Source organism: Takifugu rubripes, chromosome 12, assembly GCF_901000725.2.
Source record: "Takifugu rubripes chromosome 12, fTakRub1.2, whole genome shotgun sequence".
Lineage (NCBI taxonomy): Eukaryota > Metazoa > Chordata > Actinopteri > Tetraodontiformes > Tetraodontidae > Takifugu > Takifugu rubripes.
Window position 1 is genome coordinate 11,927,599 of NC_042296.1, and position 26,472 is coordinate 11,954,070.

The following is a 26,472-nucleotide window of genomic DNA, read 5'->3' on the forward strand; positions in this document are numbered from 1 at the left end:
GAATCTGACGCGAGGTTCTTTTTGAGAACGTTAGATCGGCTGTTAAAATAAAACTTAAGATTGCTCACCAAAAGGTCCAAACTCATCCTTCACTGATAAAGTTCTTCAGAACTACAAACTACATTTTATTATTTGCATAATCGCCTGTCAACAGAAGCAGATTCGGTTGGCTGGAGGTCAGGAGGTCAGGCCACCAGGTGCACAGGTGCAGTTCATTAGCTTTCACCATTATTAGTGCTGCTGCCACCTAGGCCACACTGCTAACAGAAGCAGCAGGTGGAGTGCTGTCCTTTGGATCCATGGCTGGGTTCAGGGTTAACTTTCTTCTGACGGTCTTGACGGAGAGCCTGCTGCTAGTTTCAGTCCGAGGCTGGGAGCCAATCGATGACAATAAGTTGCGTTCCTTTTATGAAACGGGAGAGTGGACGGACCCACAATACATTAAACTGCCAGGGGTAACGCGCTTGTGAGGGACTTCCTACTCCCACTGGTGAATCTGAACGTTGGAGAAAATGAAGACTAAGTGTTACTGCCAGGATGCTTGTATTCCCAGCATCATCTCTGCTTTCGTGCTCATTTTAGTGTAAACACAAGCTTCTTGTATTTTGTTGTCGATCACATTAAGCTCTAAACAAACTCTGTATATTTGTGGGCATTTTTGAAAGTAATGGCTCAAGCTTTGATTGTCGCTTCCCTCTTGCAGATGACCTCAATTCTGATATGAGGAGGGTAGATTTTTTCAACTCGGAAGATGCCTTCTCGGAAGTGGAAGGCCATGCTACAGTCTCCTTGATTCCTCGGTTCAAATGGACTGCAGATAATTGATGCGGATTCCGATCACCCTAAGCGTCACAGATGAGATGGAAGGTGGCTCTCCGACGGGTTCCCTCAGAAGTGGTCAGGCAAATCGAGTCAGACTTCTGATTTGGATGTTGTGGTCTGTACTAATTATGGTCCAGGTTACTTTCCTGATGTGTCCCTTGAGTGAGGTTAAAGTTTTGGGTATGCATTTGTCAACTATCCCCAGGCCATTAAATATCCTCTGGGCACATGTACAGTCGTGTATCTTGTGGTCTCCTCTAGGACCAAAGGAACTGCTGCCTGTTGTCGACGCTCCCGCGTCTTGTGGTTATGAATTGAACATTCCAGAGAACGTATTAATTGTCCCTCTCACCGGGTGTCATGTGAAGCACTTAGCAACATGTAATGTGAGTATGGAATTGTTGTGGTTAATTTTGCTCTTACCCTTATGGATCACTCATGTCCTCTCCCAAATAATGGACTCATTGCAGGCTAGCACCTACAGCCTGCAGTTTCTGTACATTAATAAGTTTGGCCAGCACAAAATTGCTACTGCAATTTGTGAAGAAGAAATACAACTGAGTCCACGAACTGGTGGCAATCAGGGAAAATGCCCAAGAGATCCAGCCGGAGCACCTGCAGCCCCACCTCCTGCAGGCGCCCTGCCCATACCAAACCTTAATGGTAAGTGTGACCGTGTTCACTTGGTTGTCTGGTATCACAACAAATGTATGCCAGCTTTACATCAAAGTAAAGATCTCATCTGTTTATTTGGTGGACCTGAGAGTGTCGGATGCAATAAAGCAACCGGTTCATTTGATTTGCTGGTATATTCTTTGGTTTTTACCCCCCCCCCCCCCCCCCCCCCCCTCCTCACTTTGCTTTAGAGTGCACGCAAGATCACTACTTTGTTTTCAGCATTGAACGCAACAGTGCATCCATCCCAGTGGACACCACCAAACTTTTTGTTCCTGGGCTTCCCGAATGTCGGCCAATCTTTGTAAATGCGACTGTTGCCATCTTCAAGTTCAAAGTTACAAGCTGTGGAACTCGTACTTATGTAAGTTTGGTCAACATTTGTTTTTCATCCATTATGTTGTGCATAATCAGTTTAAACTGGTCTAAATATGGATTAAGAACTGGGGGAAACGTCTTTGCAATTGGATAAAACGATGCACCCAGAATACCTCCCAATGGTTAACGTTTATGAACATTATTTTGTACGTGGCCAAATATGGAGCCGCACAACATTATGTCCTTTAGACATTTGCCCTCAGTTTGAAAAGAGCTTCTGGAGGGGAATAAAAACATTTGTGGGCTGTCCAGCTACCATCTGGGTGTGCAAACACTGATATGTGATTCTCCTTTTCTTCCTCTAGGATGTTGGTGATATAAAAGTCTATCTGGCTCAAGTTCAGACAGCTGTTTCTGCCCTGAACCTCAAGTATGGCATCATTACCAGGAGTCATCCACTCAGGTGAGGAGGTGTGTAGACCTACCCTGTGACGACTGTTCGGTGGGGAAAAACTGGTCAAACCATCTTCTGTTGTAGGTTCCTGGTTGAATGTCGTTACAGTAAACTCGGTGGTGTTTCAGTGGCAATGACCACTGCTGAATTTAGAGTCAGAATGGACTCCTCCCCCATTCCATCAGTAATCTTCTCTAATGGCGTCTATGCTGTTGAGTTGAGGATTGCTACAGGTTGGGAATTTGTGAATTCTTCCCAAAATGTATTTTTGAAAGGGCTTAGCTCTGTTAAATATTAATGTAGTGCTTCCCTGTCCCCCCAAACAGATGAAACCTATACTTCCTACTTGCCCACCAACAGTTTGCCCTTGGAACGACTACTCGGAACAAAAGTGTACCTTGAACTCAACTTGCTTTCTCCGTATCCAGAGGCGGTACTCATTGTGAACTACTGTATAGCTTATCCTCGCTCTGCCAGGAATGCTCTGGTCTTCATTTATAAAGGGTCAGCATGAATCTCCATACTTGGAATTTGGATGCCTCTTGGTCTATTGACATCAGTCTCTGCATCTCCCTAAGGTGCACCAACCCATACGATCCATACGTTTACATCCATATGACGGTACAACGCCACCAAAGGCGAGTCGCTATCGTGGCCTTCCAGTTTATGGAGCAAAGGACAAATCTCTACCTAAAGGAGGAAGTGAGTATTCGGGAGCACATGATGGTTCTACATGGATTAAATAAAGATTCTTTAGATTAAAACTAAAACGTGTCTGCTCTTGAAGGGTTGAGTCAATGGAGTTCGTTTTTCGTTGCAGATAATCTTCATGTGTTCTACAGAAGTTTGTATACCAAGAGAAAAGCATTGTGATGGAGGGTGCTTTGATATGAAGGTCACTTCCTAAAGCCTTCTCGCCACCTCCTGTACCCACCTCATCTCACTTAACTACTCTTTAAGGTTTAATAGGGGACAGTTTGTAGCTGATTTGGAGAAAATAAAGATTATTTTAATGAAGAAATTAGGGTTTTTTTGAGTTTGTGTTTAAAGGCTTCTACAAATGGGAAATTACAAGTTTTAACCCCAGTATCAATGACCTGTTGACTACTGGAATTAAGATCTTAATCATGCAGAAACACTGGTAATCAAGATTAGGTCTCCTCAAAGGGACCATATGTACAGTTTTGGCCAAAACTGTTACTGCAATCCCATTGGAAATGGTGGTATGCCCCCTCCCCAGACTAGAGGTCATCAGATGTCAGCAAACTGCTACCATTGCAAGAGAGTTGTACACTTCAGTCTTTGTGCATGTGAGCCATGCCTGTATTAAGTTGGCCAAATTTAAATGAATTCTTTCCTCATCTTTCAAAGTAATCTATGGAGATCCTTGTTTTGACTTGACAGAGTTGGGAATGAGCTTTTTGTAATATTTGTGACCCAAAACAATTGTCGCTGCAGCGTGACGTTAACTGGCAACCTGGATGCTGAAGTGCTACTGACAGATTGGGAGATCAGAGGGTGGCACAGCCACCAAAACTTCAGCAGTACTTGTTGGCTTCACCTTCTGAAATGAGAACACTTTTGGACTGTCAGTGATAAGTATTTGATATTAATATGATCACTTAATATCAGATTTATTGGGGCCATTTTGATTACTGTACTTTTTTTTTGCATATACATCCTCAAAATATACCCTTTTTTTATTGAGCTAATGTAAAAATTCACTACAGCTTAGGAAAAGTGAACACCAGGCTGACTTGGAATGGAACCTTGAGCACATGTTAATCAAATAAAGCTTATTACCCATCACAATGTCTTAAGTTCTTGTCCTCCCAAGATCTCCTGTGTCGGATGTTTTTAGTTACCCGATTTAGCTATTTGATCTTGGTGTTTAGACTGCAAATGGCACCACTTGTGCCTATGCTACTCTTGTATTCCCCCATCAATTTTTTGGAATTCCTGATATTGTGAGTTTTTATAAGCTGAGAGCCCAAATTGTGTAAAAATAAACCCTTGAAATCGTTTGAATTGTATGTCCTGAAACTATCATGAAAGTTTAATTTTTTTAATGAAATTAAACTCTTCCATGATATTAATATTTTTTGGAAAGCGCCTGTACGTGTATAGATAAATACGTGTATAGATAAAGTGTGTATCTATATGGTTTTATGAGGAAAAACGTTCCCACAATTCTTTGCGCTTGAAGAAGCGAGTCGTACCAAAACCCGAGTCATGGCGTGCTTACGTCATTTGTGACCAAAGGACGCGTCGTCTGGTTAAAATAGTCACATGTGGACATCGGCTGTGCAAAAATAAACCAGGTGAGTACTTTCAGTGGAGATTTGAATTATTTTAAAGGTTAAGTGCTCACTTTAGGGCGAAGCAAAGCAGAAAAGTGCTAAAGTTAGCTAACCGGGGTTTAGTTCCTCAGAGTGACGGAGTCGCTGTTGGTAAATTAAGATTCTGAGTTTCATAAACCTGCAGGGTTTTTTGTTTTTTTGGGGGGAAAAAAAAGTGCAACGATATTTTTCCTCGCAGGAAAATTAAACCTTACAAAGACACGTTGGCACATTTACATTTCATATCAGGTTTCGCTCAGGCATGTTCGGGACAGCTTTCCTTTTCAATTTATCTTGAGAAATTGATGTTCTTAAGGTCAGATTTCACTCAAACTCACCTCATATGATGTAATATTTCAGTCAGCCTATTAGATATGCATTTGACACAGCCTTATGCTTCAGGTTTAGACTTGTTTTTTGCAAGAATTAGCATTGTATTCCGTTATAACTGCGGACCCAGCTTAACTTCCTGTTATCACAAAATCTGTTTGCATGAGCGGTTGAAGGCAGATTTAGATGCAGACATGGTCAGCAGGTTTTGAAGAGGGTGCGGTTTTAGTAGTTTTATAGGACAGATAGTGACGCATTCTCATTCCAGTCTTGTTGAACCCTCAGCTCCTGTCACTGTCAAAGATGGCTCATCTGGAAGGTCTCTTCAAGTATGTGGATGAACATCAGGATCTCTATGTGCAGGTAAGCTCTTAATTTTAGTTATTCTACACTACTGCATCGAGTAACATCTTTATTTGGGTTTAGCGCCTGGCAGAATGGGTGCAAGTCCAGAGTGTGTCTGCATGGCCTGAAAAGCGTGGTGAAATTAAGAAAATGATGGAAATGGCAGCCAAGGACATTGAGAGACTGGGGGGAACAGTTGAGATGGTGGATATAGGCAATCAGAAGGTAAAACGCACTGATGTTCATGTTGGAAAAGTTTTTTTAAAAAAAGTATCTAAGAAGTACTTTTTATTTTAACCTAATAAAGGTAAATGTGTAATTTGTTTCTGCGTATGCTTGCAGCTCCCCTCTGGAGAGGAGATCCCTTTGCCACCAATTATCTTGGGCCATTTGGGGTCAGACCCCGGGAAGAAGACCGTGTGTATATATGGGCATCTTGATGTCCAGCCTGCAAATATTGAGGATGGGTGGGATACGGAACCTTTTAAATTGGTGGAGAAAGATGGTGAGACAAAAACTCTGCCTTCTGTTTGATTTGAAAGTAAGCAGACAGTATGTTGATCTATTTAAAAAGAAAGTGATTCGCTTCCTTCGTGAGTCAGCAGAAGAACGCCGTTTCCCTTTGTTTCACTTGTTTCACTTTGCAAAAAGAGCCACATTTAAAAGGTTACTTCAGGGTTTCTGTCACAGTCAGGTGTGATTTATGTTGCAAATACATAGCAATTTAAGAACAGATCTAACAGACTTGCTTTGAGGGCAGGAAGATGGACACAAGTTTACAAATGAAACCATTAACTGTTGTTCCTATTGAAGGCATTTTTTAAAATGTCTGTATGAACATGTAACACTCCTGAAATAATCCTCTAACGCGAAGAGTGTTTTTATCATATAAAAACTCCTTGAGCTTTTGTCATTTTTACACTTGTGATTACATCACAGTTTGTTCTACATTTACAAAGTCCACTTCAGTTACCTCATGCCTTTAAAGCCCTTAATTCTGTTATCTTCACACAGGACATGTCAATTTGTGTAGCTTTTGTTGTTTTTAATAAGAGTAACTGGCACAGGCACCTTTTTAAATAAGGTTCCAAACACGGGTGAATGTTGCCTTTTTGATTGAATTAGTTCAATATCAGTGTTTCCCTCAACGCTGACGAATGCCATCTATTTTAGGACTCTAGTTCAAACTCTAAAGGTGTGGTTTTATCAGTTAAACTCGATTGACTTGACCTGTAATAATGATTAATCTCATCTGCTGTCAGCAATCATGTTTTTCTGTGTTAATGATTGTTTTTGACCTCCATTTAAATTCACATTGAATTTTTATTACATTTCTTTTCATTCTTTTTTCCCTTCACCAACTCTTCCAAGTATGGAACAATCTTGTGTCTGCTGATAGTCACCTGATATACTTTTAAAACATCCTCCTTTGCATCTCTTTCCTGTCTACTCAGCTGTCTTCTTGCTTACTTCACGTTTTGCTCTCTAGCTGACATTTATGTGTGTAGGCAGGCACTGTAAATTCATCAGAGGGAAAAAATGCTACTTCTGCACTCTGGGTAACAGATGGATTAAACACATTTGTGTTGCAGGAAAGCTCTATGGAAGAGGGTCTACTGATGATAAGGGTCCCGTTTTAGCCTGGTTCAACTGCATTGAGGCCTACCAGAAGATTGGAAAGGTAAAGATTTTTACTTCAGCGTTCCTCCCACGTTACTTCTGCGATGATAAGTCGGATCTTTGCTATTTGGAGGATGTATAGATTTTACGATAACATTGAATTTAGAACATTCCGAAAGTTTCACTTTCAGTTTTTATTATTTGAGAACTTCATAGTTGATAAGTGCTTAAATCCAACCATTTCTAAGGCTTCCTTAGCTCTAAACATTAGCTTTTAACCTTTGCATTAATAATGCGAATTACCACCACCGACAACATTCAGTAAACCAGTGCAGTATTGAAGGTTTTCACCTCAACCCCAAGGTTGTATAGAACCTCACTGACCACCAGGTGGCGCTCAACAGCTTTTACAAGACAGCTGATCTAACTCCATCAGCACAGAATCTATTGACTCATGTTTTATTTAACATTAAAATAGACGCTGTCTAAAGTGACAGACTTAATTTAGCATTTGATTAATAATTTATACTATCAAGAGTTGTTCAAAAGTCTTTTGATCAAATCGGTTATCTTCTATTGCTTGTATCTCTTAATATATTTCTTGGGTACCATGATAAAAACTAACATTGCTGTTTGAAAGCAAATATTTATTTTTTACTGTGAGACTCATTAATTGATCACTCATCTCTTATTTATTACACAGGAGCTTCCCATCAACATTAAGTTCTGTTTTGAGGGGATGGAAGAGTCTGGTTCAGAAGGTCTGGATGAACTGGTGTTCTCCCAAAAAGACACCTTTTTGAAAGACGTGGACTATGTCTGCATCTCTGACAACTACTGGCTGGGAAAGACCAAACCGTGCATCACCTACGGTCTTCGAGGGATCTGCTACTTCTTCATGGAGGTGAAAATTAAATGGTTTAGAACGTCCTGTGAATGGAAACTGATATTCTGGGCCACCAAATTTTGAGTGCAGTTTTTTCTATAGTCTCAAAAGGTTGTGAGTTGATGTTTGAGACCCCATGATAAACTTTTCTTTTTTCCATATTTAAAGGTGAGTGTGGATGCAAAGACCTTCATTCGGGGGTGTTTGGTGGATCTGTACATGAAGCCATGACAGACTTAATTACACTTATGGGTAAGTGATTCTAATAATTGATTTACATCACAAAAAACTAATAAACACTTTCATTAAACAAAATATTTGGACCTTTATACACCTTTACATGACTTCTTTTGTGCCTCCTTCAGGCTCCTTGGTCGACAAAAGGGGAAAGATTATGATTCCTGGGATGTGCGACAGTGTGGCCCCTCTGACGGACGAGGAGCAGAAGCTGTACGAGAAGATTGAGTTTGACCTGGAAGAATACTGCCAAGATGTTGGTGTTAAACAGCTGCTGCACGGCACCAAGGCAAGCAACTCATCTCCACTGATTGTACTACACAAACACTTCCTTTTTCTCTTATAACTTGTCTTTTTCTTTCCCCAATAAAATTCATGCAGGAGCAAATCTTAATGCACAGGTGGAGGTACCCGTCTCTGTCGCTTCATGGAATTGAAGGAGCGTTCTCTGAAGCAGGGGCAAAGACCGTCATCCCCCGTAAGGTCATCGGCAAGTTCTCCATCCGCCTGGTGCCCGACATGGATCCAAAAGTCGTGGAGAAACAGGTTGGCGTTAAAATGACAGCATTTTCATGTAACACTGATGACTGCTAGTGCTCCGTTTCTGATCCCAACACAGATTTTACAAGTTTGCTCTTGATGCTAATGAGTTGAACTTGTCTGGACTGGAATATTTTTTTAAGTATCTCTCTCTGTCTGTTTCCTTCTTTAAAGGTGACGGAGTATTTGCAAAAGAAGTTTGCAGAGCTGGGGAGCCCAAACAAAATGAAAGTGAGCATGGGCCATGGAGCCAAGGCCTGGGTCTCTGACTTCAACCACCCACACTACATAGCTGGTCGAAAAGCCATGAAAACAGGTACAGGGACGGTGACGTTGCGTAGCGTTAACACTGACACAGAAAGGTTGTCTCAGCATTTTCATGAACTGATGTATTATTTTAACCTCTTTTGCTTGTTCATCACAGCGTCTCCTTGTCCTTGTTGTGTTCCACAGTTTTTGGTGTGGAACCGGATCTGACACGTGAGGGGTGGCAGCATTCCAGTCACCCTGACCTTCCAGGAGGCCACAGGACGCAACGTCATGCTGCTTCCGATGGGATCGTCTGACGATGGAGCGCACTCCCAGAATGAAAAGATCAACAGGTACTTTGAGTCTCGCTGCATTTAGTTTAGTCTGTAAGGGGTCTGGGTTGGGAAGGACAAAAGGTCCTATGTGTGCTAGTAGCAGGAGAAGGTGCCAGGACACCATCAGAACACCGCTGAGGTACTCGTGAGCAAGGTACCGAAGCCCAAAATGCTCAGATATGGTCCTGCGGTGAGCGGCCGACTAACCCAGGGGCTGTATCCTGCTTTCACCCAGGCGTCCCCGTGACCCAGCAAGGGAAATATCATTAAAGAAAATAATGTAGTTTTTATTCCAGGGTTTTGAATTTTATGTTTAATAAATGAGCGATTTGATTTCTTTGAGCCGTATGCTGCAATACTTTAATCTTCTGTGACTCAGTCGTAAATTGGACCACCACATATGCTGATATTTTTTATTTTATTTTTATTTTATTTTTACTCCGCTGCCTCATCTTCCTTGTTTTCAGGACCAACTACATCCAGGGGATCAAGATGGTAGGTGCATACTTCCACGAGGTTTCCTTGCTGGAATGAAAGGATGCCACGTTCTGAAAGCTTCCATCCTCACAGTCATAGCTTTGTGAATTAACCTCTGGTCAACTTCAGTTATAACTATAACTATCACACACACACTGTCCCTGACAATAAAAGCACTTCCCTTTGATATCATGTTTTATTGGTTTATTATACATTTTACTCATGATTTGTGAACCTCTTTACTGGGTTTAATAGAATTTCATTTTGTTCTTACATACATTCACCTCTAGACAGCATATTGTAAGTAAGTAATCTGGTGTTGTTTAAAATCTTTCCTACTGCAGACCTCTGTATTAAATCCATCTTTTAGTAAAAATGTGTGACTCATTTATGAATACTGTAATCAAATAACAGAAGCAATTATTTTATATTCTGCAGTTCTCAAATACAGATGGAACCAAACAGGTTTACTTGTAATTACTGGATATTAAAAGTAGGGTGGTTACTAATATAATCAAACTACATGTTCTGTTATGAACGAAAACATTTTAAGTTTTTTGTTTTCAATTGAAAAAAGGGATGGAGCTTTTTAGCCTTTACTTGATTGAAAAAATAAGTATTTTATTAGTCCCTCTTATGGGAAAATTCTAATTGACAAGGGCTGGATACTGTATTACACTTAATAACAATGCAAATGAGAAAAGTTCAATTATGCAGCATATAGAGTAGATTGCACAATATCCATAAAATGTGAATATTTGATGTTGATATTGGTTATAGAACTTAGTCTGTTGAGTATTAATATGTAGGATATTAATTCAGTGTATTGCACACTATGAACTGGGTTTTATATACTTTATTTAGGGTGCAGTATGTCAGGAGTCCTTGTGAGGATGGAAGGAAAGCCCTTTCATGGTACTCTTCCAGATTTTGGATGCAGCAGCCTGATCCTGGTGTGGCTCCTCACTGTTGCAGGATGTAAATAATGGGGGAGGCAGAATTTCTATTCTTATTTACATTTAATATTGTACATCCTATTTACGTTTAATATTGTACGTGACAGCGTAATATTAAAAAGCGAGATCGTCATCTCAGTATTTCAGACCCAATAGTTTATATTGCAATAACTTTTGAGAACGAAGCAGATAAAGATACGACAGATTTCAGTGCAACACCGGAAGTGACCAGTTGTCATCTTCCGGCGCGGGAAAAGTTGTAAACATCTGACTGGGGAGATGCTAGTCTTTAAGATTGTAGTTATATTGTAGTGTCCACATACCCCCCCCCCCCCTTTTTTTTTTTAAAAATATATACATCTCTATCAATTGTAACAGGTACTAGATCTGAAAACAAATTGATTCCAATTCTGTAAATGTTTTTATTACACAATTCCGTGAAAGCGTATAGCAGTGCCGATGTCTTTATAAAGTAACCCGAAAGAGATTCATATGCATTAACAACATCGACATTTTTGGACGTTCGACCCTTCGACCTCAACATGGATCGCTACAACGAGGCAAAGGTTTTACTAAAAAACTGGGAGCAGGAGTTTGTCAAAGAGCACCGAAAGAAGCCAACCAAGGTACGTTTACGATAAAGCTTTAAAAAGATAGCTTATTGCTTTAAGTTATCACATACTGGATATATATTTTGTGTGTATATTATGCATGTCTATTTTCTCCTTTAGATGTTAGATGACACTCCTTAGATGTTTTGACATGTTTGTCCAAATAATGCAGCTTTGGTGCTTCCCCAGTTTGTTACCATTATTCATATCTGCTTTTAAATTTCCAGGAGGACATTGATCAAGCTCCAGAGGAGACCAAGGGTGAGGACATTATTCTATAATATGTGTATAACAAGCAAAATACCTGGACTGAAAGATTGGGTCTTTTTGTCAGGCTTGTACAAAGAATATCGAAGGCTAAAACAAGCTAAAGAGAACAGCTGTAAGGACACAGTCGGTAGGGACCAGTCTGGAGACGCACCCGAGGCCACCACAGCCCTCAAGGTACTTAAAAATTGATCTCTTGGTTTGGCTGATTTTTTTTGGGGGGGGGGGCGAAGACCAGATTACTGCCTGTCGATCTGTGCAGGAACCAGAATCTTGGGTGCCCATCTGAACCGAAGTGCACAGCCCACACCACCTCCCAGGTTGACATCCCAGGAGAGAGATAGTCTCAAGGCCTCTGCACAATACTTTGGGCTGAAGCTTAAAAGCAATCTGGCTTTACTCACTAAGGTATAATGCATTATAATAAAATACACTCGTACACACTAACTTGACTTGCTGTATGAGAATGAAACACATGAAAAAAACGTCTCTCTTCACTCATGGTCTACTGGCTCCTCTGTATGTGGAGTTTGTCATTTTTATTTTGTTAAGAATTCTTCATTTCACACAATTGTGGATTTCTGGTGTTGATGCAGGATCGACCCCTTTCACATAAAAAGCCATTTCATCCTGGTCGTGTGCCTCTAAACTCTTTGAAAGTGGAACATGGACAAGCCTCTCAAGGGACTGCTGCCACTACAATCGACCCACTCTCACCACAGTAAGAAACATGAAGAATTTAAATTTAAAACCTCATTTTTCCTCCTATTTTTTTTAATCATTTGTCTCTTAAATTACAAGTAACAATTATGCAAAACAAGGAGAAGCTAAACAATACATCATCATTTATGCTGTCATAATGAACACACTTTAATCAATAATTAAAATGGAGTATTTTAGTGGACTAATTGTAAATGCTGCCCATGACTGTTTAAAATAATCCCATCACAATTCTGTTTCCTCTTGTGCAGCTGTCACGGCCACATTGACATTTAAATGTCTTTTTGCACAAAATCTGTATGTGTGGGGGGTGTTCTTCTAAATCTGCCCGTTTTACAGAAATGCAGCAGCTTCGCTAGCGCCTGGAACAGATCAGCCATTGGCGTCTGGAGATCAGTATAAACCCTTTGATCCTGTCTCGGAGTCCTTTGATGACTCTTTTCATACAAACTGTGATAATAGTAAAAGCAGCTTTAAGAAGACCGTGGGCACAGACAATGTGAATGTCTCTGGTCTAAATCCTTCTCCAGCTGGAGCTTCTGTCCCATCATCATCTTTAGCCTCTCCAGCTAATGTGGGAATTGCAAAAAGAGATTCTGCTTTTAAAGAAGATCAACAGGTTTTCAGAGGAGTGAGAGGCATTGCAGCAAGACCATCCCCTGTTGGCAGACTGAGTCTAATAGACACAAAGTGGTTAGAGAGGTGTCAAGTGTTTGGAGAGATGGAGACTGAGGTGAAGCCTGGAGCAGGAAACCAGGAGAAACCTCCAGGCATGAGGGAAGAAGAGGTGGACAGAATAGCTGGGAATAAAGAGAAAGATGGATTAAGAGATGCAGGACATTCGGAAGGAGGTGAAGCCCTGAAGGGCCACGCTCCTGATGAAGATGTCCACAAACGTAGACCCAAACAGTCTCAACAACTAATGCAAGAAAACGTGACCGATGGGCAGCAGGAATCTCCCGAAACATCACTGATCCCTTTGGCAAACACAGAGGATAAGAATAAACTGAAAAAAAATGGTGATTACACAAAGAAGAAAGGAAAGAAAAGGCAAAGAGAGGGAGAAACCATGGGTGGAGAGGTGTCGGAGGAGGGCGGGGTAAAAAAGAGGCGCCGGAACGCCAAGAAGGAGAGCTCTGATGGAAACCCGAGTCCAGATCAGGCAGGAGGAAAGAAGAGGAGAGTCAAGAAGAAAGATGGAGAGACAGAAGAAGAGAAAGACACCAAGCTGCCAAAGGAGGTAAAGTTTGTGTCCCTGTCGTGCACGAGGTTGTGTATCATTGTAACAAAGCGGTAAAAAAACACCTTTGTCCTGTCAAGGATCCGAAGGAGAACTTGTTAGGAGAACTAGAGGAGGAATATAAAACCAGAAGAACGCGTCTGTCTCTGCCCGTCAGAGCAAGGTAAGACTCCACGGTCCCTGCACGTGTGTGTGCACGTGCGTGTGCACGTGCTTATTTTGAAAAGCCTACATTCTGCACAGAAACCCAAACGGTCCAGAGGGTAACTTTGTGAAGATAAACCTGAAGAAGAAATCTCACGTGAAAGGTTACGCGCTGCGAGGCGTCGGCCTCCGTAAGCAGGTGAGTGAGATGTGAGCGTCAGCGCGATCCCTGGACGCACGCACGTACGCACGCACGTACGCACGCACGGTCGGTCATCGCATCTCGTGCTTTTCCTCAGTTATACATGCAGAAGTTCCAGCTGAAAGGGGAGCGCTTCGGAGGAGGTGCTGGATACTTTGGCAGAGGAAGGAGGGGTGGATTCAGAGGGGGCTTCAGAGGGGGCTTCAGCCGGCAGGGGGACACCTGCTACAAGTGTGGAGAGACGGGACACTGGGCCATCGACTGCAAGGGACGAGGTAAAGACCACGCCGGTGCTCCCCTATGTTACGCTGGTGCCGGATTCTAACTGAATGCAATGAATCATTTATGAGCGAAGCCTCAACGTTGTACCTCAGCATATTTTAATGTCTGATGATGATCTCAACCCAGGATTGATGGTCAGTTAGTAACATGGATGGATTCACTGTCCCAGTGAAGGCAAATATCACTACTCGCTAGATTAGTTAAACCTCCAGTAATTCTGCCGACGTTTCGCAGCACCTCCCCCCTCTGCTCCTGAAGACCCCCCAGCTGTCGAGGAACCATTTGAACTTCCCACCCTTGAGGAGGTTGCCAGGGCAACGGGAACACTGCGATCTGGGCCCTTGGGTGTGTTTGAAGTTCCCCAAGAGCACTATTTTCTGCAACAATTCAAGAATTGACGAAAACATCGATCTTGCTTTTAATGTGAATGTGAATTGATGGATTTGTTTTGTCCCAGCAGCGTCTCCTGGTATTGCTGAGGAACACGAGAAAAACGGTGGCCTTAATCCTGCAGATGAGGTTTTGTTAAACGTGATGCGTCCTGACTACGAGCGTCCGGCTCCGCCTCCGCCAGTCGAGCCGCTTTATGATCTCGACGATGCCGGGAACGTTCGGGGTAAACGCTTCTTTCTAAGACAAGAAAGCTCAAACGAAGAAAGAGTAAAGAGTAAGTAATGATTCATTAGTCACGGAACGCTGTGTTTAGGAACCCCAGCCGACGTGCATGCCGCCCTGAGAGAACTTGGCTATCAGTCTTTTAGACCTGGACAAGAGGAAGCCATCATGAGGATCCTGTCAGGTACGAAAAGTACGAACACACAGTGACCAACTAATCTCCGCATCACTTCTTTTCTTTGGTTCCCTTCTTTCTTCAGGGCTTTCCACACTGGTGGTTCTGTCCACAGGGATGGGCAAATCCTTGTGCTATCAGCTCCCAGCCTACCTGTATGCTAAACGATCCGACTCCATCACTTTAGTCATATCGCCTCTTGTGTCGCTAATGGATGACCAGGTAACGACCTTCTCTTAAACAGGCGTGGGTACGGAAATGTGCAGTGAAAATTCTCGTCTGTGCTTGTTTAGCTGTCTGGTCTGCCAGCCAATCTGAAGGCAGCTTGTATCCACTCCAACATGACGATGAAACAGAGAGAAGCTGCTGTAGAAAAGGTAACGGACGCTCTCGGAGTCTCCGCCGCGAGGAGCTCAAACGCCATCATCAGACATATCTCGTTTCTACGTTATACTGCAGTATACTTTCCTCTTCTTCTCCAGGTGAAATCAGGGCAGGTGTGTGTGTTGCTCCTCTCTCCAGAAGCTCTTGTTGGTGGAGGCGGCTCAGGCTCTGGGTGCCTGCCCTCTGCTCAAGAGCTCCCCCCTGTGGCCTTTGCGTGCATAGACGAAGCTCATTGTGTTTCAGAGTGGTCTCACAACTTCAGACCCTGCTATCTAAGATTATGTAAGGTAAGTTAATTAGTGGGTGTGTGGGGGAGGTCCGGGGCCCAGTCCTGCTCAAGGACACTTTTTACTGCCACTAGTGCATGTTCAAGGGGCAAACTGGGTTTCTGTAAAGCACACAGACAATGTTGACTAACTGACACTATGAATAAAGTTGAATTGAATTGTAGGTATTAAGAGAACGATTGGGAGTGCAGTGTTTTCTGGGACTCACAGCCACAGCTACACTATCCACGGCTCTGGACATCGCACGCCATCTGGACATCAGGAACCAAGACGGCATTGCGGTCCGATCAGCCGCAGTGCCTCCAAACCTGCATCTGTCCGTGTCCATGGACCGGGAGAAAGACCAGGTGCGAAGGGTTTCGCTGAGAGCGACGCGCGCGCGTGTGTTTTTCACAGCAGTTGTTTGTCTCTTCCGGCCTCGTCCTCGCAGGCGTTGGTGTCGCTGCTGAAAGGCGAACGGTTCGACTGCCTGGACTCCGTCATCGTGTACTGCACCAGAAGAGAGGAGACGGTTCGCGTAGCGGCCCTGTTGCGGACCTGCCTGCAGGGCGTGTTGGTGAAAGAGAACAAGCAAATCAAAGGCGGTCAGGACCAAAACAACCCAGTGGGTCGGAAGAAAAAAGAGTTGGGTAAGAAAAGACTCTTAATAAAAGCATGTGGTTAACACAGGTCAAATTAAATGTCCTCCATGTCTCTGGTTATTTCATTTAGCAAGGAAGAAGATCCGCAAACCTCTGAAGTGGCAGGCTGAGTCCTACCATGCGGGCTTGTCGGCAGCAGAGCGCCGGCGTGTGCAGAACAACTTCATGTGCGGGGAGCTCCGAATCGTGGTGGCCACCGTTGCCTTCGGGATGGGCCTCGATAAATCCGACGTCCGCGGGATCATCCACTACAACATGCCCAAGGTGGGAACAAACGCTGGTCCCGAAGCTCCTGAGGCGTCGTCTCTGCCACCGAGGACAGAGCGCAGCATCTTTTCATCATCGCTGTCGCTCTGGAGGCAAAACACTGATAAATTAACTCACTGGTCCTGTGTTTAGAGCTTTGAGAGTTACGTGCAGGAGATTGGGAGAGCGGGAAGAGATGGAGAACCGGCACATTGTCATTTGTTTTTGGACCCTGAGGTGAGGCTGTATGAATGTGACTGATGTGGTTTATTTAGCCTCCGCTCTTGTGATGGATGGACGAGCGGTTCAGTTACCCAGTGAACTGTTGTGTGTGTGTTGGGCTGGGCTGGTAGGGCGGGGACCTCCACGAGCTCCGTCGTCATATCTATGCAGACACGGTGGACTATTACACAGTAAAGAAGCTGGTTCAGAAGGTTTTCCCACCATGTAAATGTAAGCAGATCCAGCAGAAACACCAGGAGCTCGTACAGGTACATCCTTCGTGTCTTCACCCGATTCTAAGAACTCGGACCTTCCACCAACATCTGTGTGTGTGTGAAGGAAATCGAGGACTCAGAAATGCTGGAACTGCTGGACGTGTGTGACCAGGGGCGCAGCACGACCCCCAGAACCCAAGAGCACGTCAGTCCCGCCCCTTCCCCCTCACAGGTAATTAGCAAGCAGCGATCAATGAGAAACTGCTGCGATGCTTGAACGTGCGTGTTTGCAGCAGACCCCAGCCTCTCCTGCTGCGGGGGACAAAGAGGAAGACCATCGCTCGGGGGCTCGGGAAGACGAGGGCGGCGACTGGCCCAGTCGGCGAGCGTGTCACACTCACGAACGAGCCATCCCCATCCAAGCAACGGTGGAGGCTTTGGACATGACGGAGGAAGGTAAAAGCGCCAGTCACCAATCAAACGCTGCCTTTTCACCGGCGAGAATGAAGGTAGAACCCAGGAAATTCTGGCTCCGCTCCAGGTGTGGAGACGCTGCTCTGCTACCTGGAGCTGCACCCCCAGCGCTTCGTGGAGCTTCTGCACCCAACACTGTCTGTCTGTAAGATCAGCTGCTACGACGGGCCCAGACAGCTCCAGAAAGTCACCAAAATGTACGAAGCCTCCTTTAGACCGATGCACTTCCATCGTCTTTACTTAATAATCGTCCACTTACTGCCCACACAGTTGCCCCCCGGTTGCCGTGGTGCTGGCCAGACGGCGGCTAGCTGGGGAGCGGGTGGAGACGTGCGACCAGCTGGAGTTTGACGTGGTGGAGGTTGCGGACACTATGGGCTGGCAGCTTCCTCTGGTGAAGAGGGGTCTCAGGCAGCTGCAGTGGAGCACTGGGAAAGGTGCGGGTCCGAGTAACGGGGCAAAACGCCGCGCCCTTCCTCTTTAACAGCCACCGACGTTTCTGTGTCAGGCGGCGGACGTAGCGGCGTCCTCGTGGAATTCTCCTCGCTGTCCTTCTACTTCCGTTCCTACGGCGACCTGAGCGACGAGGAGCTGGACAGAGTTTGTCAGTTCCTCCATAATCGGGTGCAGAAGCAGGAGAAGACTCGGCTGTACCAGCTGACCGCCTGTTTCAAGGCATTCAAAAGGTACCAGGTCTCAGGATGAACACCATGATGTGCATCGACATGTCTGAATGCCTCGATGATTATTGTCTGTATCGCAGCGTTGCCTTCCAGACTGTCTCGTGCTGCAAGGACGAGTTGGACGACGGTCGCAGCCTCCGGCTGAAAAGTCTTCTGTCTGAATACTTTGACAAAAGGTGTGAACGAAGCGGCGTCCCTGCTCCAGAGGACTGTGAGGGGTTTGACAAATACAAGGTACAACCTGGGAAACGCATCCCAAATTCCCCCCCCCCCCCAGTGGTGTGGGTACAAACGCGCTCTCCTCTGTTCCGGCTGGTTTTCAGATCTTGGACTGGGAGGATCAGATCAGAGCCGACATCAGAGGTTTTCTTGCCAGCAGAAGTGATGAGAAATTTTCTGGCAGAGCTGTTGCCAGAATCCTGCATGGAATCGGTGAGGCGTATAAACCAAATATAGATTTTGAAAGTCCTAGAAATAATGTAAAGTTTTCTCGAAAACACAAACACCTGTAATGCTGCAGTAGCGCCTGTAGGGGGCGTTGTAGGACCAGTGAAGCATTTCTCAGCGATAAACTTAATGACAGAATAACCTTTTTTTTTTTTTTTTAAAAAAACAACTTTAAAATTTAAGGCATTTTTCTATGCTTCATTATTGAAAAATCCACATTTTCAAGGGTTTTGTTGCAGTTGATGATTATCCATCACTTTCATCATTCCACCAGTCTCTCTTTAACTTCGCCCAGATTTGTGGCGTGTGGTCTATTTTTAGTCATTCCCAACCAGACAAACAGAGATTCTTCTTCCTGATGCCTGAGCCGTCATTGTGCAGAGATGATCGGAACATTTTAGTGTCTTGTTATTGCTCTGAACTCTATTAAACAATTCCTAGCAAGTGTTATCACTACATATTCCTTGAGAAACCTACTTAACCTACTTAACCTACTTTTTTTTTTACATTAACCTACTTTTGGATAAACGTATTCATAATGTTTCATTGTAGGTGTAAAAAGGCAATTAATGATCTTATCATCCAACAGCTGGATGGTCATTAGGCCACAGCATCCAGCAATCTGGATGAATGATTCCTAAATGACATCTGCAGCGTCTCATTGTTGTTGACAAACACAGGTTTTATGCGTCTCTACCAGTAAGTTTGAATGTAGAACAGCGTGAGTTCAAGAATTCCGAATTCTGTTTCAGGAAGTCCCTGTTATCCCGCTCAAATTTACGCGAAGGACAGACGCTACTGGAGGAAGTACATCCAGTTTGACTTCAACCAGCTCATCAGACTGGCCACGCGGGAGATCGTCGGCTTCAAGTGACCCCACTACCTTCTGCTCCTGCTCCTTCCTTCGTTTTACTTCATTTACTACCTTTTTTTTTTTTACAACGGCTGCATAATTTGTTGAATCATTGAATAAAATCTATTTTTCTAGCTCTGGCCTGGTGTGACCTCTTTAGGGGATGTGGTGCAGGTGAAGTGTGGCTGGACAGGAGGAAGCAACGTTCCTGACCCAGAAAGATGTGAAACAAAGTGGAATTTCCCTTTAAAGTGGTTCCACGGTGGCAATTTGAACCCATAACAAATTAAGGCCATGTGATAAGAATAGAAAAATAGCTCGTTTGACTCCAATCGTGCAAATTCCATCTTAAGTGTTGCTTCTTGAGTTAAGGTGAATCATTAAATGGGAGAAACGTTAAACATTAAAGCAGCTTTCTTACAGTAATCAGCTGGAACAAACTTGCAGCAGATCCAGTTTTGATTCCAACTGTGGACTTTGGCCGTCGTGTAACAGCCGGAATAGTTCGTAAAAGTTGGCAAATTCTGGCCCCTTTAAATGATGTCTAACCAGGATCTGAGTGCACGTCTGTACCGTCCTGTGTAAATGTGCTGGTGTTACATCCAGGTGATGTCACACAAAGAGGGCACCTTTCAGGATAACTTCATGGAAAATCAACAACCGTCAATCATGCAGAGTCAACAGAATTATTTGTGGATCCAATAAATGTCCCGAAACTTGGATCTGCTTCAGTGTTATCAGCTCCGGTCACATGATCATCCACAACAATGCAACCGTCTGCTTTCGCCCTGCAGGAGTGAAGTCTTTCGCTGCTTCCTTGATTCTGATATTTAATCTAAAGTTATAAATCTAAACCTGCCAGTATAATCTAACCTCCCTGTAAAGTGTCAGAGGCTCAAAGGTCCACGTTTAGACGATGACATGTTTTATTAAGTCAATTTACGTGACTCCCGTGGCCTGTAAAACCTTGAGGAACGCGGAGGCGCAGCAGTATAGATTGCTTTAATTGGAGAGCTGACTTAAGGGAAATCCTCCTGCAGCTGTCAGCAGCTTCATCCTGTAATCTGCATTTGTTTTACTGCTCTGGCTTAAGGGATCAGGGCCCAATCTGAGCCTTTTATTGGACAGTCTTTATTTACACTATTAAACTGCGTGTTCAGGACTGACGCCTGCCTCTGATGTGTGATGAGCTGCCCGTTAAATTCAATTCAGCTTTATTAAAATCGAGCCTGTCACAGACACCGGTGGGTCTGGGGACTTCACAGGAACTCTGAACCCTAATCGGGAGGTTTTATGACCCCAAGTTCAAATGAACTGAAGTAAAAACAGCTGGTAAACTTTGGAACCCTGGTGATAAATGCTCATTTCACAAAACCTTCATATACAAAGTTTAATAAAGTGCTGATGGGATGTTGTCAACATTTGAGTCCTGATCTAATTCATTAGATGTTAATGTCATGTAAATGTCTCTTATTAAAGTTATTAGTTCTCCAATGTTCTGGCTATAAAGGGCCCCTGGAAGACGACGACGTGGGAAGAAGGAGCCGCTGGGATGGGAGAGATTGCAAAATGTTTATTTTTTCAGGACAAAATAAAGAAATAAACAAGCATATTATATTACATAAACATACAGTCACACAATTTCTTACATTAATTAGTACAGCAAAGTACTTAAATTACAAAGTGCAGAGTTTCCTTCAAAATAAGAGCCATGAAGTGTGCTGGGACGTGTGTGTGTGTGTGTGTGCGTGCGGGGGGGGGGGGGGGGGGGGGGGGGGGGGGGGGGGGGGGGGGGGGGGGGGGGGGGGGGGGGGGGGGGGGGGGGGTTTACCTCCTAAAACATAGGAACACCAAGGATTTCATGAGACTGTATTTAACTACAACTTATTATTTCGATGTAGGGTAACAGATATCGGGGCACCGGACGCTTGATTTAGTCAACAAACAACCGGTTAGTTTAGTCGAGTGACCGATTCTCCACCTTAAACCTTATTTGGACGTTTAATCTTACATATGGAGCGGCTTGGATTGGCAGTTTGGACGTCATCTGAGAGGCATTTTAAGTGTTTTGAAGCCTTGCTTGAGTACTTTTATTGCCAGGAACAATCACCAATTTCTCCTCCGGCCTCTTCGCTCAGTCCCCGCGTGTCTTTTACAGCGTGTGTAAACTCAGTCATACATTAACTCGGTCAGAAACGAAGGCGCCCGACGAGCTGATGCGTCTAAAAGCTGATTTTCTCTTCGAAAAGTGCCAGCAGCAACAGGATGCCCCAGCCCGTCAGCAGGCCGGCGTTCTGCAGGAGGAACATCAGCCAGGGCCTCTTGTGGCTGATGTGGACCAAGGTGGGAAGCTAAAGCCAAAAGGAGGCGGAAGTTAAAGACGGCCTTCGGAGAAGCGGCGGCAGACGTGTGGCGGCGTCACTCACCATGTCGGCCAGCCCCACGTACAGGAAAAGGCCCGCGGTGACGGCAGCGATCCACTGTTTGGTGGCCAGGTCGGAGGCCACGGCCAGGGCGATGTAGAGGCCGATGAAGGAGAACATGGCGCTGCCGACGTTCAGGAGCAGAGCTCTGCGCACCGACACGCCGCTGTGCAGCAGAATGGCGAAATCGCCTGGAGCCAGAGGGAATCGGCCAAGAACTCAGTGCAGAAGTGACCAGAGCAGAAGCTCTTCGGCTGTGGAGGAGCAGCTTACCCAGTTCGTGCGGGAGCTCGTGGCAGAAGACGGCCACCGATGTAGCCAGGCCGGACCGCCATGACAGAGAGAACGCCGCGCCCATCGCCAACCCGTCCGCAAAGTTGTGGATCCCGTCGCCGATAGTTATCATGAAAGGCAGAATCCGCTGTCCTGGGGGGGGGGAAATCAGGCGATCAGTAGCTCGATACGAGGAGGACGAGCGCGGCTTTGCCTCGGAAACACTCACGTCTGCTGCGCTCTTTCTCCAGCGGCCCCTCGCCATCGTCGCGGCTGACCTGAAACGCAGGTCCAGGATGAGCAAACGCACTCCAGGGGCGCCCGGGTTCTAGTTTTAGACTCTCTCTTGCATCAACGACAGATTCTGACCCAGTTCTCGTTTACCGGGACTGATTCATTGTGTTTGGCGTCGGTTTTCTCACCAGTTCTGACGTCGATCGTGTCGCTTCTCTTTTCTTTTCCTGCTGATACATCTCCAGCACCTTGCCGTGGTCGCAGTGATGCGGCTCTGATTCCTCCTATGGGTCCAGAGGGGGAGGAGAATTCAGTGTATCGTCACGACAACAGTGTATCAGGAGGAGAACCAGGGTGTTCCTCACCTCATGGTGATGGTGCTCATGACTGTTGGAGATCAGGGAGAAGATCGTCTCCATCAAATAGAAGCAGTAGATCCCACCAACCACCACCAGCATCTTGTAAATATAGTCTGGAGGTCCCTCCTCGTGGTCGTCATGCGCGTGATTTATGCCGCTGATGTCATCCGAGTGCAGATGCAGACCTAGAAACTGGAGCACAGGAGGCTCAGAATCAGAACGAACCCCCAAACCCGACCTGTGAGCCAGCGGGACCAGGCCAAGACCGAGCCACCCCGCTGTTACTCCTCATCTGAATAGGTCCTGAGTCCACCCGGACCATCATTTGGGCGTTCTCTTTAGGATTTTGGGGTGTGTTAAGCTGCTCACCATGGGCAGAAGGTGCAATAAAGCATCCCCGGTGAGGGAGCCCACAGCCAGGCTGACGCAGAACTGGATGACGAGCTGGAAGGCGCTGGTGCAGGAGGTACACAGGAGCATCACGATTCCAACCAGCGCCGTCAGGGTTATCACCACGTTGGCAAGGGTGGCATATAAGTATCCTAAAGAGAAGGAGAAGGTCGTTACCAGCTAAAATGCATTCACACAAACAAGTTGGAAGTCATCAAGGACCAAAAAACACACTGACTCTCAGTCATGCTCAGCCCGTCCGACGCGTGCGAGTCTGTGGTGATGGCGCACGCTCCGCTCAGGACCTGCTGGACGAGCGCGGGGCTGAGCCGGGCCAAGCCGGACCGACCCATGTCTGAGGAGGCATTGGCCCCCAGCTCGTGGATCAGGATCAACTCTTCAGGCGAGAAGCAGAGCTGGACAACAGGAAGTGAAGCCATCTCGTTAATACATCCCGTTTGTTTGGGAACTGATACTTGGGAGCGGTTCCTGTCATGGCGATCATCTGAATGATCATCTGCCATCTTTCTTTTGCACACCTGATCCCAGGTGGTGTTCCTTTCATTCCTGGTCCTGCTCCTCAGCCTCAGCCCTCTGTGGTCGTGATCCACGTGCTCATCGTCCTGGTGCTCGTGTCCAGTCTCTTTACCCAGGTTCAGGCTCTTCATCAGAACCTGCAGATCTGTGCAACCCAAACACAACGTTTGAGGAAAAAGCTCTTCCAGAAGCCGCACTTCTTCCTGAGGATGCTTACCCATGGCTGTGAAGTTCTCCGGGCCCAGAAAACTCATCATGTAGTCCAGGAAGAAGCTCTCGTTGGGCAGCGCGCGGCTGAGGATGCACCGGCCGTGCAGGGCGTGAAACAGCGCACGGCCCATGACGGCACCAGCTTCCTGTTTCTGCTCTGGAGATGATGCGTTGACCTCAGCCATGATGTCACCTGCTGTTACACAACTCTGGGGAGCCTGGGGACAAGGACAAGGACGAGGACAAGGGACGAATGAGGGTTCAGTTGAGCTCCTCTTTAAAACGACATTCAGTTCAGTTCCTTTCCAACGTGCCCTTTAATCCTTCTTGTGAGTAAATCCTGGTCAAAAGTAGACTTTAACATCTTTGGTTTCCTTGCTGTTGTTGGTTTTACACCCTTTTCTGGTTGCTTCTGCCCATGAGGTGATGGTTTGTCAATGTTGGCATTAATGCCCAGAAGAGAAGTGTAAAAAAACAATAACTGGATGGATTTTATGACAGTCTTCCAGAAGGTCTGACTCTTCTCTCCAGCTTGAAACAGGCCAACTTTCCATCCCAGAGGATTCTTTAGGTCTTCAGTTGACCCGCTCCAAGCTGAGGAGACGAGTTCTTCGACCTGGATGACTGAGAACATTCACCTCGATCGTCACTCCCTGTTAGTGCTGCATTCACCATCATTTCCTGCCTCCAGAGAACCAGCAAAAAACCAACAAAACCCCATTTTTCCCCACATTCTCCTGATTGGACCTGCAACCTAAACTCACCTCGGTGGTCAAAGGCTTATAGTGGTGGTGGAGGTCGTGGATCAGCACCAGGAGTCCATTCAGGTCCATGTGCTGGTGTCCAGGTTGCTCCTCCGTGTGTGTGAGTTTGTGTATGAAGGCGTTGGTTCGGTCTCCCCATTGGCCCTGCTTGGCTGCTGTGCAGACCAGGTTGGGTGCGGAGAGTACAGGAGGCACCCAGCGGCAAAAACGGGGAACTGAGCCACGCCGACGGTGACATTTGTCGCTCCGTTTTTACTTCTGGCATCTGTGATGGCGCTGATCAGCTGGTCAACGGCCTCAAGGAGGTCACACTGTTCACAAAGACGGCAGAACATTGAGGAACCCACGTTAAGAAGTCAACAATTCCCCCATTTTACCAGCAGAACCTCATTATTCTGTTCTTGACCCTCTGAAACAAACGGCTTCCTCTCCTGAAGCTCGGCGGGGTCCGATATCAGGTTGCACCAAATTAAAGGTCTTTTTAAGGATTTTGGGGGCAATCGCTGGCGGAAAATGTGGTTGTTCAGCAACGGCGGCTTATCGGAGCAGCACACTCCTCGATCATCAGATAACGGCTCGTTATGGCGGAGGTTCAGGGACTCTCGCCCATAAAGTGGAGAATCAGATGAGCCAACTATTTCACAGAGCAGCAAAGAGCTGCGATAAATGCTCTCGTCACGTTGAATGTGTTTGGAATTTCATGTCTGCGTTTAAAACCTGGGTCTGGATCTGGTGGCAGGTTCTTCTACGCTGAGGGTTGATGGGCGACTCTATATGGTGCGATGAATGCGTGTAGAAACGCCGGGCCAGCGAATTCTTTTACTGGCTGCTTCATATCATTTGTTTTTAGAAATACGATAAAAACAGGCCGATTATTGTGCAGGTTTGCAGGTAATTTAGTTCAGGTTGGTTCCTCTGGATGCAGAGGATGAACTGATGCCTTTATATCACGTAGGAATGCACCTTTACGTAGCAAATCATAATCACACATCGTGGGTCGCCAGCAAAAATAATTAAAAAAAAAAAAAGTAACTAATGCAGAACCTGAATATCAGCAGTGATGCACTAATTGAATGTATAACCACCTCATTCAGAGCAGCACATTAATCCACTGAGTAGTTTTTGATTAATAGTGGCTTTAAATGAACAGCAACCACAATAATTGCTATAACAACACGAGCTAAATACCTACATCCGTTATTACTGTATATCTAAAAGACCCAAACTGTTGTCAAAGAAAAGGCCTGAATAGGACGGCATGTCGGGAAATTAACGAAATGTATATAGGCCTAAATAAATAAATGTTTTAAATGGTGAAATGATTTTTAGACCCCCTCCCCTCATTATCAATCAGATGAATTATTCATTTATCTCAGGATTTTAACATTAAAAGAAAGAATAGAAAAGGCATCTTGAGAGTATAACGAGCGCGCTGGGGTCGCTGATTTCGACCTGATGGTTTTGTGGAATTTGAGCGCGTTTTGTGATAAAGTTTGCGGATTTTATGGAATATTCGGTTTTATCAGGAATGTGTTGGACCTCGCCCTCTCCCTCACCTGCCCCCGGCGAGCACCTGTGCCGAGGTCAGCCTAATAAAACTCACCTTTTCACACGACACCTCTCCGCACTGCACACGGTTCTCCAGCATTTAAAGAGCGAGCGGAGGGAATCCGCCGTCAGTTGCTGCTGCCCCGGAGACACCAGCTCCACCACCGCCCGGTACGCCTCTTCCACAGCGGGGGATGCCGACACGGAAACCAACACACCCCAACAGGTGACGAGCAGCAGCGCCGAACACCGCATGTCTGAATACTGCAGCGCTGAAATGTGAAGTCGTGGAGAGGCTGAGACACTCGGGGTTCTTCTGCACGAGCATTGAACTCCAGAGTTCGGCGCGCAGGTTAAATTACCGTCAATGCACCTGAGCTCTGCACGCTGATTGGCTGAGGGGTGAATTATGATCTACCTGTCTGTCTGACCAACATGTGTCT

At 45.5% G+C, this 26,472-nt stretch overlaps 4 protein-coding genes across 4 annotated transcripts; 3 read left to right on the top strand and 1 right to left on the bottom strand.

Annotated features, from left to right (window-relative positions):
* The first annotated feature begins 705 nt into the window (after positions 1–705).
* LOC105417206 (zona pellucida sperm-binding protein 4-like) lies at positions 706–3,290 on the top strand. The gene is made up of 9 exons (XM_029845407.1): positions 706–1,002; positions 1,084–1,208; positions 1,293–1,485; positions 1,689–1,861; positions 2,181–2,278; positions 2,354–2,502; positions 2,596–2,773; positions 2,848–2,971; positions 3,090–3,290. The coding sequence occupies exons 1-9, from the start codon at positions 825–827 to the stop codon at positions 3,174–3,176; spliced, it is 1,305 nt and encodes a 434-aa protein (XP_029701267.1). The 5' UTR covers positions 706–824; the 3' UTR covers positions 3,177–3,290.
* A 1,148-nt stretch (positions 3,291–4,438) lies between these two features.
* cndp2 (carnosine dipeptidase 2) lies at positions 4,439–10,003 on the top strand. The gene is given in 13 exon segments (XM_029845408.1): positions 4,439–4,590; positions 5,224–5,301; positions 5,365–5,508; positions 5,626–5,788; positions 6,876–6,964; positions 7,607–7,835; positions 7,958–8,041; positions 8,155–8,315; positions 8,408–8,572; positions 8,741–8,882; positions 9,020–9,051; positions 9,053–9,168; positions 9,618–10,003. Coding segments are annotated over 12 exon segments (1,452 nt in total). The 5' UTR covers positions 4,439–4,590; positions 5,224–5,241; the 3' UTR covers positions 9,685–10,003.
* An 812-nt stretch (positions 10,004–10,815) lies between these two features.
* Positions 10,816–19,397, top strand: recql4 (RecQ helicase-like 4). The gene is made up of 28 exons (XM_029845436.1): positions 10,816–11,209; positions 11,422–11,455; positions 11,529–11,638; positions 11,724–11,869; positions 12,058–12,182; positions 12,521–13,421; positions 13,502–13,584; positions 13,665–13,764; positions 13,865–14,042; positions 14,284–14,394; positions 14,507–14,665; positions 14,756–14,848; positions 14,925–15,061; positions 15,133–15,216; positions 15,322–15,510; positions 15,675–15,857; positions 15,941–16,139; positions 16,222–16,415; positions 16,551–16,634; positions 16,751–16,888; positions 16,959–17,066; positions 17,128–17,290; positions 17,376–17,505; positions 17,579–17,745; positions 17,817–17,994; positions 18,072–18,225; positions 18,315–18,423; positions 19,191–19,397. The coding sequence occupies exons 6-28, from the start codon at positions 12,903–12,905 to the stop codon at positions 19,310–19,312; spliced, it is 3,582 nt and encodes a 1,193-aa protein (XP_029701296.1). The 5' UTR covers positions 10,816–11,209; positions 11,422–11,455; positions 11,529–11,638; positions 11,724–11,869; positions 12,058–12,182; positions 12,521–12,902; the 3' UTR covers positions 19,313–19,397.
* Positions 19,398–21,068: 1,671 nt separating this feature from the next.
* Positions 21,069–26,256, bottom strand: slc39a4 (solute carrier family 39 member 4). Its single transcript, XM_003969355.3, is given in 13 exon segments — positions 21,069–21,642; positions 21,718–21,905; positions 21,988–22,140; positions 22,217–22,265; positions 22,410–22,505; positions 22,587–22,772; positions 22,950–23,122; positions 23,209–23,386; positions 23,510–23,652; positions 23,725–23,935; positions 24,482–24,666; positions 24,669–24,792; positions 26,085–26,256. Coding segments are annotated over 13 exon segments (1,860 nt in total). The 5' UTR covers positions 26,130–26,256; the 3' UTR covers positions 21,069–21,513.
* Positions 26,257–26,472: the final 216 nt, after the last annotated feature.

Excerpts from the sequence above, each read along its gene's own strand:
- recql4 (XM_029845436.1), top strand. The coding sequence starts at position 12,903 with ATGGAGACTGAGGTGAAGCCTGGAGCAGGAAACCAGGAGAAACCTCCA. Across the intron at positions 13,422-13,501 it reads ACACCAAGCTGCCAAAGGAG|GATCCGAAGGAGAACTTGTT; the intron begins GTAAAGTTTGTG and ends TGTCCTGTCAAG. Across the intron at positions 17,746-17,816 it reads GCAGTGGAGCACTGGGAAAG|GCGGCGGACGTAGCGGCGTC; the intron begins GTGCGGGTCCGA and ends TTTCTGTGTCAG.
- LOC105417206 (XM_029845407.1), top strand. The coding sequence starts at position 825 with ATGCGGATTCCGATCACCCTAAGCGTCACAGATGAGATGGAAGGTGGC. Across the intron at positions 1,862-2,180 it reads GCTGTGGAACTCGTACTTAT|GATGTTGGTGATATAAAAGT; the intron begins GTAAGTTTGGTC and ends TTCTTCCTCTAG. Across the intron at positions 2,503-2,595 it reads TGAGTTGAGGATTGCTACAG|ATGAAACCTATACTTCCTAC; the intron begins GTTGGGAATTTG and ends CCCCCCAAACAG.